The 12,435-nt window shown below is 36.6% G+C and overlaps 1 protein-coding gene across 2 annotated transcripts in view; it reads right to left on the bottom strand.

Moving 5' to 3' along the window:
- Positions 1 to 1,309: 1,309 nt before the first annotated feature.
- Positions 1,310 to 12,435, bottom strand: part of CEP78 (centrosomal protein 78) — a gene marked incomplete at both ends in the record, with an annotated part of 29,449 nt that continues 18,323 nt past the window's right edge. Inside the window, 6 exons of one of the 2 annotated variants that reach the window (XM_084236604.1) lie at positions 1,310 to 1,873; positions 2,403 to 2,450; positions 2,783 to 2,954; positions 3,834 to 4,000; positions 6,108 to 6,185; positions 11,095 to 11,223. In XM_084236604.1, coding sequence (XP_084092730.1) covers positions 1,310 to 1,873; positions 2,403 to 2,450; positions 2,783 to 2,954; positions 3,834 to 4,000; positions 6,108 to 6,185; positions 11,095 to 11,223 — 1,158 coding nt within the window. The remainder of the gene's footprint in view (positions 1,874 to 2,402; positions 2,451 to 2,782; positions 2,955 to 3,833; positions 4,001 to 6,107; positions 6,186 to 11,094; positions 11,224 to 12,435) is intronic. The other variant, XM_084236605.1, reaches the window with a different exon arrangement.

Genomic DNA, 12,435 nt, shown 5'->3' with positions numbered 1-12,435 from the left:
CCTGCCTGGTGACATTCCACTAACTCTGAACTACCTGTACTTGTGGTTACCCAAGCACACTACTCTCTTACTTAATGACACGGTACTTCTGCGTATGCTCTTTCCTCTCCTTTGAGTGTCCGTTTCCTTTATCACCATATCCCCAGTTTCTAACCAGTCCTTTAAGACTTTGCTTACATATTACCTTTTTAGGTAAACCTGGCCCCATGGCTCTCTCTTCTTCCCAAACATTAAATTCCCTAAATATCCCGATCACAGAATGTGCCCTGCAGTATTAAGACATTTGCTTGCGTGACTTCCTCTTTCACTCAACTGTTAAAAGGCTAAAACTACAACTTGCTCATTGTTTTATTCCCATAACACTTAATTCATAATTAATGATCTAAATAGTACTTTAGTAGTCCTTTGATAACAATCAGGCAGGACTTTCTAAAAAAATTTGACACTTCATTTTTTTTTGATCCTCTCAAATCACAATCTAGTTGAATTAAGACAGTGCATGTTTTATCAGGAAGGCATGACTTAGCCCAGAAACTATATTCATAATCTCTTACACACTCTGCCTTTTCAAAATCCTATCCATGTGGGGGAAGGGAACAGTTTTGTTTCCCAACAGACCCACTCTTTTGCACTTCTGGTGCTCACTGGCTTTTCTCTCAATGACGTCCTCCTTCAGTTCTTCCTCACTGAACACAGAAACAGGATAAAAAGTGATTAAGAACATGGGTTTTAGCTCAAATCCCAGCTCTACCACTCACTAATTTTGGGCCACTCACATAATTTGTCTCCTTTGACTCATCTGTAAAGTGGGCACAACAGTAATTACCTACCTTAATGGGCTGATGTAATCTATAGAGTTAAATACCTGGGTAAATGTTTCCTGCTCTGGTTATATGAATTAGAATACACCAAAATAGCTCTGGTCCTGTGATTCATAACATTTCCATATTTTACCACATGGTAAACGATTCCATTCATTGTCCCCTATCCCTTTCTAGCCGCCTTACTCTGCTCTGCTAGTGTTCTCCCTCCAGAGTATTAGTTCTGTGAGGGTAAATGCTTTCTTTTATTAATTGCTTAAAGCCATGATGCCCAGGACATATTAGGCCCTCAGTAAATACTTTTTGAATGAGTGGTGCAAAATGTCTAAAGAAAAAATGTACCAAAGATTTCACTGAAATAAAAAGTACACGTAAATCTTTCTCTAATGGCTTTCACGCCTATATTTTAAAACACTATGTGCCATAGTGAAATCATAAGAAATTTATTAAAATTTGAAGGCAGAAACATAATTTCAAAAGATTTAGACTTATGTCAGGCGTGATAGAGTATGGATGCTTTCTTGAAATTCAAAATCAGAGCCAAGGGTATCACTTTCAGAGTGTTCTAGTAGATTGAGTTTACTTTTAGTTGTCTTAGATGAAACAGTCACTATTCTACTTTCTTTCTTGACAGAAATGTGTTTTGTCAAAGACTCACTTTTTACTGGTTCATTAACCACAGAGTTATTCTGCCTGACTCCTTTGCTTTTCAGGCTTACGGATGAGTCAGAGCAGGAAGGCTGGTCCTTTTCAGGTTGTTTCTTAGCAGAGTGTTTTTTGGTATATTCACCTGTTTTGGCCAATTTCTCTGAAGAAGATCTGCTATTTCTAGACAACTCCTCTTCTTTTCTTTGACTTCCAATTCCAGAAATCATATCTGCTGAAGGAGAACATGTTCTAGCAATGAATTCTTGGACAGACTCCAGCCGCTGCTCAGTGACTGGGAATCTCAGGTTGTCATTGGAAGTTTCTAAAGTCTCCTGAGTAGCAGTTGGGACAGGGAAGGAGTCAAGAGGCAAAGGAATTCTAGCATCACCTGTAATTTTCTGAAACTGGAGGAAAAACAAAAGAAACAAAAATTCAGTGATGATAAAGCCATCCATGAAAAAGTAGAGTCTAAAACATCAATGTTACTCTGTGATCTTATTAAGAGTCGGTTGATTATTCAGAAGGTTTTAGAGCCAAGTTTTCTTCTAATGATACTTTGTCAAATAAACCCCAACTTAATTTAGCTATATCCAAAGGCTTTTTGTCCACTACAGTTTCTTTGTGTTTAGGTAATTATAACCCTTTTCTCATTCAAAATAATAAAACCCTATCCTCTAATAATTTTTTTATTTTTTTTTTAGCACTCAGGCAACATGTAAATATTAATAGTTTTCAATTTGTGACTAATCTGTGTTCTCAAGGTGTCTGTACCCAAGACCAGTCTGACTTAGCTGAGAAGAGAGGTGGGGGCTACAAGTAAGTCTGGAGGAAAAGCAGAAAGGTTTTCCCCTCCCATTCCCATAAAGGGTGACTCACTATCCTTCATGCCTGGATTGCTTATTTTAAAAAATTATCTATTATCAGTACTTGTACCTTCATTAGTGTTCCTTCATTGAAAGCTGACTGCATACAAATAGAAACCTAGATGAAATATGAATAAAATAGACATTTACACCATTTTAAAAATTTGGAATATTTTCTCTAATCTTGTCTTTCTTCCTTCACTAAGTAGAATTTGCTTTAAGTCATAAATTTCAATAGAATTTCCAGTGTTCTTAGTTACAACAAAATAATATTATGAAATGGTTTTTAATTTAGTGAATATTCACTAATATCAGATCTGGAAAGGTCCCCAAAGAGGCTTCTAGTGCTCAAGGATGTGGACTATTAGAGACATTGCTATTCGTTTGACCTGGTTATTTCCTTTTTGCTAATCACCCTTAGAATCAGGAAGTTCTGCTCTGTCCACTCACTTGGATATTTTGCATTTGTCCCAGTGCATTCTGCTTTGATTCTGCTTTTTCTTCCTCAAGTGCCTTGTTTTCTTCTTTAGGTTGACTACCAACAGTAGAATTCATCTGGGGATGACCTAGTAAATGAAAATCTGACTGATCTATACCAGCTATTGTGGCAAGCTGCCCAAGCCTAGACAAGAGAAGGAAAGGAGTAAAAGGCAAGTGTCATTAGAATCACATCTGAACAGTTTAGATGCACCATACCAACAATCATGAAATGCTTCTAAAATCTTAAAATTCAGTGTCCTGCTCCAGTCTATAAATTTGTATCTCTCCCAATTTCCCAGTCCTTTCCACATTCATGCTCTGGGAGGCAACAGAGGATGTGATCCTTTAAGCACTTCCTCCTCCCCACAACAGTGTGTTAAATACTACTACTTAAGTATATCTCTTTACAGCTTCAACTCCTACCACAAAACTAGTCTTCTGTCTCACACCTCCATTCCACATTCTTGACCATCTTTCCGCCAGTTCCCAAGGACTCTACTCCTTCCTTCCCAGTAGCGACCCACTCACCTACAAAACATCATGCTATCACCTATCAATTTATAATTCCTTCAGCACCTTCTTATAGTAAGGTGCTGAAGAACCTCCTGGCTGAGAACCACTAATCTCTATATCTCCCATGCAGATTAATAAAAAATTTTATGTCTGGGAGGAGAAAAAAATAATTCAAATTTAATTAGCAAGCAAAATGAATAAGATGGGGAAATTCCTATGTACTCCTAAATATTTTCAATTAAGATTACCTTCAATTTAGTATTCACCAAAAACTATGCCTGCTGGTTAACTACAGGTCACTCTTTTATAATGTGCTCTTCTACTCTACTAGGGCAGGTTTACCAATTTACTTATTTACAAAAATTAATTCCCCATTAAAAAGTCAACTATATTACCTATAACTACATATTAAATATAATCAAGGAAGCAATAAAAATTGCTGAAGCTCCTCAGCAATTTACCATTATGGTCACAGAAGGAAAAATGGCATGCAGAGAAAGAAACTAACCCAGCATCTTTAAGGAGATCCAGGAATGCATGGAACTTCTGGAAAGAATTCTCAATGCTGCCCAAAATACCTTCATCATCCAGGATCATGCTTGTTAATGACTGTGCATGCAGGGCTTCAGACAAAGAGAAATTTATATTTCTTAACTGAGCATTTTCATGTTCCAGCTATAAAAGAAGATTGAAAATGTCTGACCATTTTTCTTGTTGCCATCAAAAAAAGTTTTATGTAAAAAACATTAAAAATGTAACTCTTAAATAGAGAGATGTGTCACATAATAATCAAAACCCAGAAATATCCAAGTAACTTTCCCACAAAACAATTAGGTTGTTTTATTAATATGTTTCAGAAAGATCACATATCTACATTCTACTGGTTAAATTTCACAATAGAAATTTCTATTTCTTAAACTGGCACAGTCATCATGGAAAGTAATTTGGATTCACCTTTAAAAAACTAAAAATGGAAATACTTTATGAGCTCTACCCAAAGAACATGAATGTAAAAAACTATTTGCTCTATAATGTTTGCTGTGGCACTATTTATAATAATTAGAACATGGAAACAGCCTAAATGCCTGTCAACAGACAGCTAGATCAAGCACAGGTGGTATATCCACATATGGAATATTATTCAGCTGTAAGAAAAGATGAAATGCAGTCAAACAACAAAATGGAGGGAGTTCAGAGGAATTATGTACAATAAAGCAAGTCAGAATGACAAAGACAAATATTGGATGTTTATATAATAGAGGATTTGACAAAGTAAAATACTTTCAAAAACAAGTGGCAATAAACACAGTAAGGGCTCTGAAGTTAAGGGGTGGGGGAAGAAGAAAGCGACAAGGAGATATAAGAGATGGTAGAAGGGGTAAAAAAAGAAAATCCTTTTAAAAAGAGTTCAAGAGCAGAAGGGCCACCCACTTGGTCTTGGAAACACCACAACCCCTGTCCTAGTGCCCGAGCCTTCCTTTGGGAAACATGCCTGCTCTTGCAAGGCACACAGGCAGGCTTTAAAGAGCCTGAGGATTCTTAGTTAGAATCTGGACTCCAGGTCACTGCCATGGTGTCAGGTAGAAAAGTGGAATTTATTTTCTTTTTGTAGCTTGATATATAACTTAAACATTTAAAACAGCGCTTCTCAACCTCAGCACTACTGATGTTAAAAAAAAAAAAAAATTAGTCCAATTTGACAAAGCATATGATTCTTTTAAACATTAAGGAGTAATTTAGTAAGCAAAATACTAAAGTGTAAGTTTAAAAGTCCTAAGTCATACCCAATTTAAAAGCTTTATGATTATCAATATTTCCCCTGGCTTTTTGAAAATATTTACTTCCTTGCATGACCCCTGCCCCCTGTCATCTATTCATCTACAATCACATTGAAGGTCAACTCTATAATTTTCAGAAAGGCCATTTTTGGTGCACCATTTGTCTTCTATATGTAGGTGTTCAATATTTACCGAACAAGTATATGTCCTACCACCCAATGAACACCCACAAAAATTCTTCCTCAAACTCAGTTTAAAATAATTATACGTTACAGAACTTTCTAGAGTCTCCCTGGTGACGCAAAGGCTTGAGCACGGCATTGTGGGGCTATGCGCAGCCTCTGCAGCACAGGTTTGATCCCCGACCGGCCAGGGAACTACCCACATGGCACAGCAGACCTCTTCTGTCTCACTTGCTGCTCCCCTCAGCAGTGTATTTCAGTTAGTCTGACTGTTCTGTTCTCAACTCTCTCTCTGGTGAGTTCTTTCACCCCCCACACCTCTGGCCTACACCCCAGCTCTTGTTTGCATAAATAAATAAATCTTAAAAAAAAAAAACTTTCTAGCTTATACCCTACTTTCTTACACAGCAGCCTAATATAATTCTCATAGAATATTTTTTTTCATTGCATTCTTATGAGTTTTCTAATATCTGACATTTTTTATAAATTACCCACTTTCGTAATTCACTATCAGTAGGTGGTCTTATTACCATGATTTCTATGTTATGGTATATAAAATGGAAGCATACTACTTTTTTGAATTGAAGCATCATGAACAGGTTATAAAATAAAGTCATACAAAAGTGCACACATAAAAAACCCTGTGATTTTTACATTATAAAAAACATGCTTTCTGGAATATAGCTTATATGATCACTAAATAAAAAAGTTTATATGGTTTAGCCAATTTGCAGTATATTTTCTCACTTAAAGTTTAGAAATTGCTTGTAAAGGTTAAACTCAAATCAAAATAAAATAAAAAAAATCAAAAAATTTGTTTACCTCACTGACTCTTTTATCAGCCTTAAGTCTTATTCCTCTTTCCTCCGTTAATTGCTTTAGGCATTCCTCCAATTTTTCCTAGTGTGAAGAAATAAGAAAAATATTATAACTACTTCCTAATCCATGTAAAAGTCTTTAAAGTTACAGATCTCACCAAAGATTTAGGGGCTGAAATAGAAGTGAACTCAGATCTCAGGATTATAGTCCATTATTTATAGTACTATATCATGCTAATGAATTTAATTACTAAACTATATCAAATTATCATATTAAATATTAATTTAAATCCCACTCTTTCCAAAATAGATTTGTGGCAGCTCATCATAAAAGATATATAAGTCAGAAATAAAAAAAAATTGAGAAGAAAGAAAAATTCTGTTTTTTATGTGGTCTCTTTATTAGAAGCTCTACTGACATGCTTTAACACACCTGAATTAGGTAACTGCAGATTCAAATGCATCTTTTAAAAAGCTAAATACTTTTAAGGCACTCTACCATATTCCTAAAACTGTCCTGGGTTATTTAATAATTTAATCATGAAACCCTGCAAGGAACTGTTCTCTGTTATAGCTAAGAAAGTGAGGCAGAAAGAAAGAATGGCAGACCAGTTCATGTAATTAGTGATGTAGCAGAGTCATGTTTCAACCTCAGGTACCTGGGGACCATTCCTGTCCACAGAAGTGGTAATCTTACCATTTGCCAAGGTCAAATAGAATGGATGTTGGCAGAATCCACTGTGATTTTCAAAAATTTCACTCTAAGATGCTTGAAAGTGGGGGATGCTACTGTGGCCAGCAGAATTCTAAATGGCCTACATCTGAAGTAAACAAACCTCCCAGTAATTCAACCAAACCCTAATCTAGTTGCCACTCTGAAGGAATTTTGCAAATGTAGTCAAGGTCCCTGAAATCAGGTGATCTTAAATTAGGGAGATTATTTGGGTGCATGGGACATAATCAGGTAGCCCGTTACCATTCTAATGGGAGTGGGAAGATTTGAAGTAGAAAAGGGACATTCTGCTGCTGGCTTTGCAGAAAAACAGTATGATTTTATAGTGAGGAATGCAGGAGGGGGGGCATCTAGGAGTTGAAATTCCCCTGAGTGATAACCAGCAAAGAAAGTTATCTCTGCTCTACAACTGCAGGAACTGAATTAGGCCAGTGAGCTGAATAAGCTTAGAAGTACACTGACAGAGGCTGCAGATGATGACACAGTGTGACTGTCTTCTTGATTTAGGCTTTATAAGACTGAGCAGAGAACCCAGTCATGCCAATTCTAAACTTCTGACCTACCCAAAAAAAAAAAAAAAAAAAAAAAAACACCCCAAAACCTGAGCTTATAAATAAGATACTGTTTTAAGTTTCTAAGTATGTAGTAATAGAAAATATACTACTCGGACTGAGTGCATGAACAAAAATGATTCAACTAGGGCCTCCCTGGTGGCACAAAGGATTAAGGGTCAGCACTATGAAGCAATCCACAACTACTGCTATCCCCGGCTAGGGAGGTGACCAATGTGGTGCTGCAGACCTCTCCTGTCTCGCCCGCTGCTCCGCTCAGCAGTGTATTTCAGTCCATCTGTCTGTTCTGTTCCTCACTCTGTCTCCAGTGAATCCTCTCATACTCCCTCACCCCCGCACCTCTGGACTACACTCCAGTTCTTGTATGCATAAATAAATCTTTTTTTTAAAAAAATTTATTTATTTATACCAGAGCTGAGATACAGGCCAGAGGCACAGGAGGGTGAGAGAATTCACTAGAGACAGAGGGGGGAGCAGAACAGGCAGATGGACCGAAAACACTGCTGAGGGGAGCAGCGGGCAAGACAGGAGAGGTCTACTGTGCCATGTGGGTTTCTCTCTCGCCGGCTGGGAATCGAATCCACGCTGCAGAGGCTGCGGACAGCTTCACAGCGCTACGCTCAACCTGCTGCACCACCGGGGAGGCCTGTATGCATAAATAAATCTTTAAAAAAAAAATTCAACTGTTTTGGGATGTTTTCTTGTATTATACTTAATAAAACAAGGTATACTGATGTATTTTAAAGGCTTTTAAATAATCCTTAAACAAAGAATTTCAACTTCATAGTTTAGTTTATCCTTGGAGTATATGTGTTTGTTGAGAGGAGGAACTCTATCATGTGGCTACTAGGAGAGGAAACTAAGGAGCATATTAGTATCTCTAAAAATCCTCAGCTGGGAATTTAGCCTAAGGAAATCATCAAAGATGTGGGCAAAGATGCCACTACCAACATGAAGTCATACCATTGTTTATAACTAAACCCCAGAAGTAAGCTAACAGTCTACAAGTCGGAATCAGTTCAATAAAAATAGCATGCCATGTGAAGCCATTGTTTAACAATGATAACAGAAGGTCACAACCAGAGGTAATGGATGAGCTTTAGGAGTTCTATATTTAAAATGTATTTGAGTATTTTCTTGGGAGATGGTCCAGAAGCTTACCCAGATTGTCCTAAATAGAAGACAATTTAATGACAAAATAATATTTATACCTTTTTAAGACAAAAGGACAGATCAAGTTATGGACAAGTAGGGGTGGCCATCATTACCTTCAAAAAGTTTTTCATTTTTTAAAAAAAATTTGAGACATATTTTTTACATTGAGAACGTATGTTTAAGAAATTAATAGTCAAATAACTTCAAATTCATGTTTCATTACCAGTTAAAGTCAACCAAGTTATTACTGGGGGGGAAAATTACAAAATTGCTCTACTTATTACTTACATAACGGTTCAATATTTAAAACTAATGTCATAGAAACTCTAAACAAATAAGCAAACAAAAACTCATCACTACAAAGAAAGGAGACTAAAATACTTTTTTCTCGACTACTTCTTAATAGTACAAAATACAAAAACACAAAATACTTCTTACAAAATACAAAATACTTCAAAAATACAAAATACTTCTTAATAGTACAAAATACAAATACATGAAACAGTTTCTCCCTCTAGTGGAGGGAATGAGAATACAATGCTAAAATTTTATGGAAAAATATACTTACCTCCCTAAAACGGAACCAAAAAATTAGAAAATGAAACCAAAATGGAACCAAAAAATTAGAAAATGAAATTCACTTGCTATTCTAATAATTAAGATTAATGACGATGTTTGGAGTAATTTTCCTTCCTGTAGTCTGCTCTCTCCCACCTCCCTTTACTGATATCAGCTGGTTGATGTTTTCTTTTCTGGAACAAAGCTCCTATCACACTGTCAATTAAGTTTGATGTTCAACTTTTTCCACTTAATATCAAATCAATCATTTCTCACATAATTAGAGTATTCTCAACTTGATTTTTTTTAGGTTGCAAAATATGCCACTGAGTGGGTTTACTGGTTCATAGATTCATTGCTTCATTGCTTAAACATTCGTACTCTTGGTGATAGTTTTTCTGTTCTATTTTTCAGTTTCACTTTCTTTTACTTGTCTTCTGTCTTTTCAAAAACTGGTTGCAATCTTTTCTCTTGCTTATTGTGGGTTTATATATTTTAAATAAACAACTTGATATTATTATCTTAGTGCCTTATCAAAAGGGAAAAAAGCTGAAAGGGTCCACAAAGCATCTTAAATTAAATATTCCCTAGTTACAGTTCCTAACTTTTAGGTATCCCCCAAAGTCTATAATGACTTTTAAAAGTATAATCTCCTAGTCCTTCTGTAAAGGAAATGACAATGAATTCAGATTCGATAGCAGCCTTTACTCTGCAATTTAGTAATAAACCACTTAAGTGCCTGTAGGATAAGTAAAAATGTCAGGCTTTTCTGCCCTCCCGCCATCAGGATAGATGACGGATCTTTGCAGTCCTGAATGCATGCCTGATGGCGGGCACCTGGAATAGGGTGTGGGCATAGGTAGATGGGATTCACCTGGGCTGAGACTGGGCTTTTAAGGTCGGCGTCATGGGGACGCCAGCAGAAGCCGAGAAAGAAGCAGGAGAAGCCAAAAGAGAAGTGGAGAGAGAAGCAAAGAAGCAGAAGCCGAGCTCACCGGAGAGCCCAGATAGAGTGAAGACTTGCTGGGGACTGGGAGGACTGCCAGCCTCCTGGCCCCCCAGCACCCCTGCCTGCCATGTACCGGGTAAATCCCAATAAAAAGACCTGCAAAAAGCCACTAAGGACTCTGACTCCTTTTACCCAGTCTGCTGGATCAGAAAACCTGCACTGTGGCCCATATCCTGCTCCTACAGTGCCACAAAATGTAGACGCTCATTTATAAGATGAAAGGGGTTAATGACATGCTATATAGACTTCTTTCTAACATTTAACATTCCATAATTTTCTAAGTACTTTTCTATATTACTATTAATCTGAATTAAAAAAAGAAAATCTGGCCTTCTTTTTGACAAATAGTAATTTCCAAAGTACTAAAACAACACTAAAATTGAAATATTTTTGAAGTGTAAAAATTTGTTATTAAAATCAATTCTTTTCTGCTCACACAAATACCTAAGTATAGAATGCCATTAGATGTCAGGCTTACTAAACAATATAATTAACTTTTTGAAACTTTTATTTTAAAAAAGGGAAATATCACTAAACTTTTTTCAATTTTACTTTTATTAAAAGCAAGCTCATAATTTCTTCTGATAAGAGTTCAGCTAGTGCCAACAATTTCCTGATTTTTAAAATAAGATCACTGAATCAGCAGACTATAATCATTCAAAACTTAATTTCTCTGAGTTTACCTCTGATCATGAAGGTGCTCCCTAAATCTAATACTCTATGATTCTGAAAAACAGAAAAATTTATATTACTGATTACATGTATTGAGTTATTTTTTGGAGTTTAAAAGTCTGTCTTTTACCTTAGTCTACACTAAGAATCCACTCAAGGGGATACAATATAGAAGGGAGAAGAAACAGAACCCTTATCCTGAGTGCTCAGTATTGTCATCAAGCTTCCACCAGATGATGACTACGATTTCAAACATAATCTTCTCCATATCTGTAAAATGGTAAGTTTGTACCTGTAATACTTCTTGTTTTAAATTGGTTTTCTCAGGTTCTTGTTGAACACTTTCTGAAGAATCATCAACCTCTTCCATATCTGAGGAGGAAGGACTCTCTAATGTCACAGTTACAGGAAAATCTGATTGCTTAAAGAAAGAAGACATGATTGTAGAAGAGATATTATAAATCAGATACCAAATACTACAGGATATTTTATGAAACTGATCTTTCTTAAGTATTAAGTCATTATAAATATCCTTCACAGTTTCTTAGTCTAAAATTAGCAATAAGAAAGTAAGATGACAGTAACTTATTCCTGCTGTTACTGTATGGGATGCTGTTGTACATGCTGGGATAAATATTTGGAATTGCCCATATTATCTTATTACATTTCCTTCACATACACCAAGTGAGAAACCAATGTGAACATTTTTTTCTCAGATCACCTTTATATCACACTTAAGAAATTTATTTCCTATCATTAGACACAGAGTCTGGACTAGAATGTCATTATTAGGAGGAAATTATCATAAAGCAGGAAACTAATAAAGATTATAACTAAAAGTCAACATATTTAAATTGAATAATAAACATTATAAGTTTTAAAAACAAGCCCCATATATACAAACTAAAACTGATTCATTAAAAATCTCATATTTCGGGGCCTCCCCGGTGGTGCTGCAGGTTGAGCGCCAGTGCTGTGAGGGTGTCCGCACGCAGCCTCTGCAGCGCCAGTTGGATTCCCAGCCGGCCAGGGAGAAACCCACATGGCGCAGCAAACCTCTCCTGCCTTGCCTGCTGCTCCCCTCAGCATCCTGGGTCCGTCTGCCTGTACTGTTTCCTGCTCTGCCTCTGGTGAATTCTCTCACCCTCCCACACCTCTGACCTGTACCCCAGTTCTTGTATAAATAAATAAATCTTTAAAAAAAAACCTCATATATCATCATCATTAAGCCAACATTAGTGTAATAACAACACAATTCTCCTGTCAAGTTTGACTGCCCCTGGGATTTGTTCAATATGACATTTCCAAACATTTAAAAATCAACTTGGCCACAACCATAAAAAGTCTACAGATCAAAAAGAAATATACTGAAATTATATATTTGTATAGAAGATATGTCACTAACATAAAACTTCAGCCACAAGCAGCAGCAAACCCTACAGTACGGGAAAATCACCCTTTCATCTGGGCATGTCAGGGGCAGTACTGACACCCAGCGTGCTCCTCTTTCAATCTCAGTAATGCTGTCTCTTACAGAGCAACGACACAGTCTCCCAGGACAACTGGAACGAAGAAACTAAAATGCTGACAGGACTAGCTTGCTCCGAGACTATAAGGTATTCTGACAGGGAAT

This window comes from Talpa europaea (genome assembly GCF_964194135.1).
Source record: "Talpa europaea genome assembly, chromosome: 7".
NCBI classification, from domain to species: Eukaryota; Metazoa; Chordata; class Mammalia; order Eulipotyphla; family Talpidae; genus Talpa; species Talpa europaea.
Note: the sequence above shows the minus strand (reverse complement) of the source record. Positions and strands in the feature narration are given on the sequence as shown.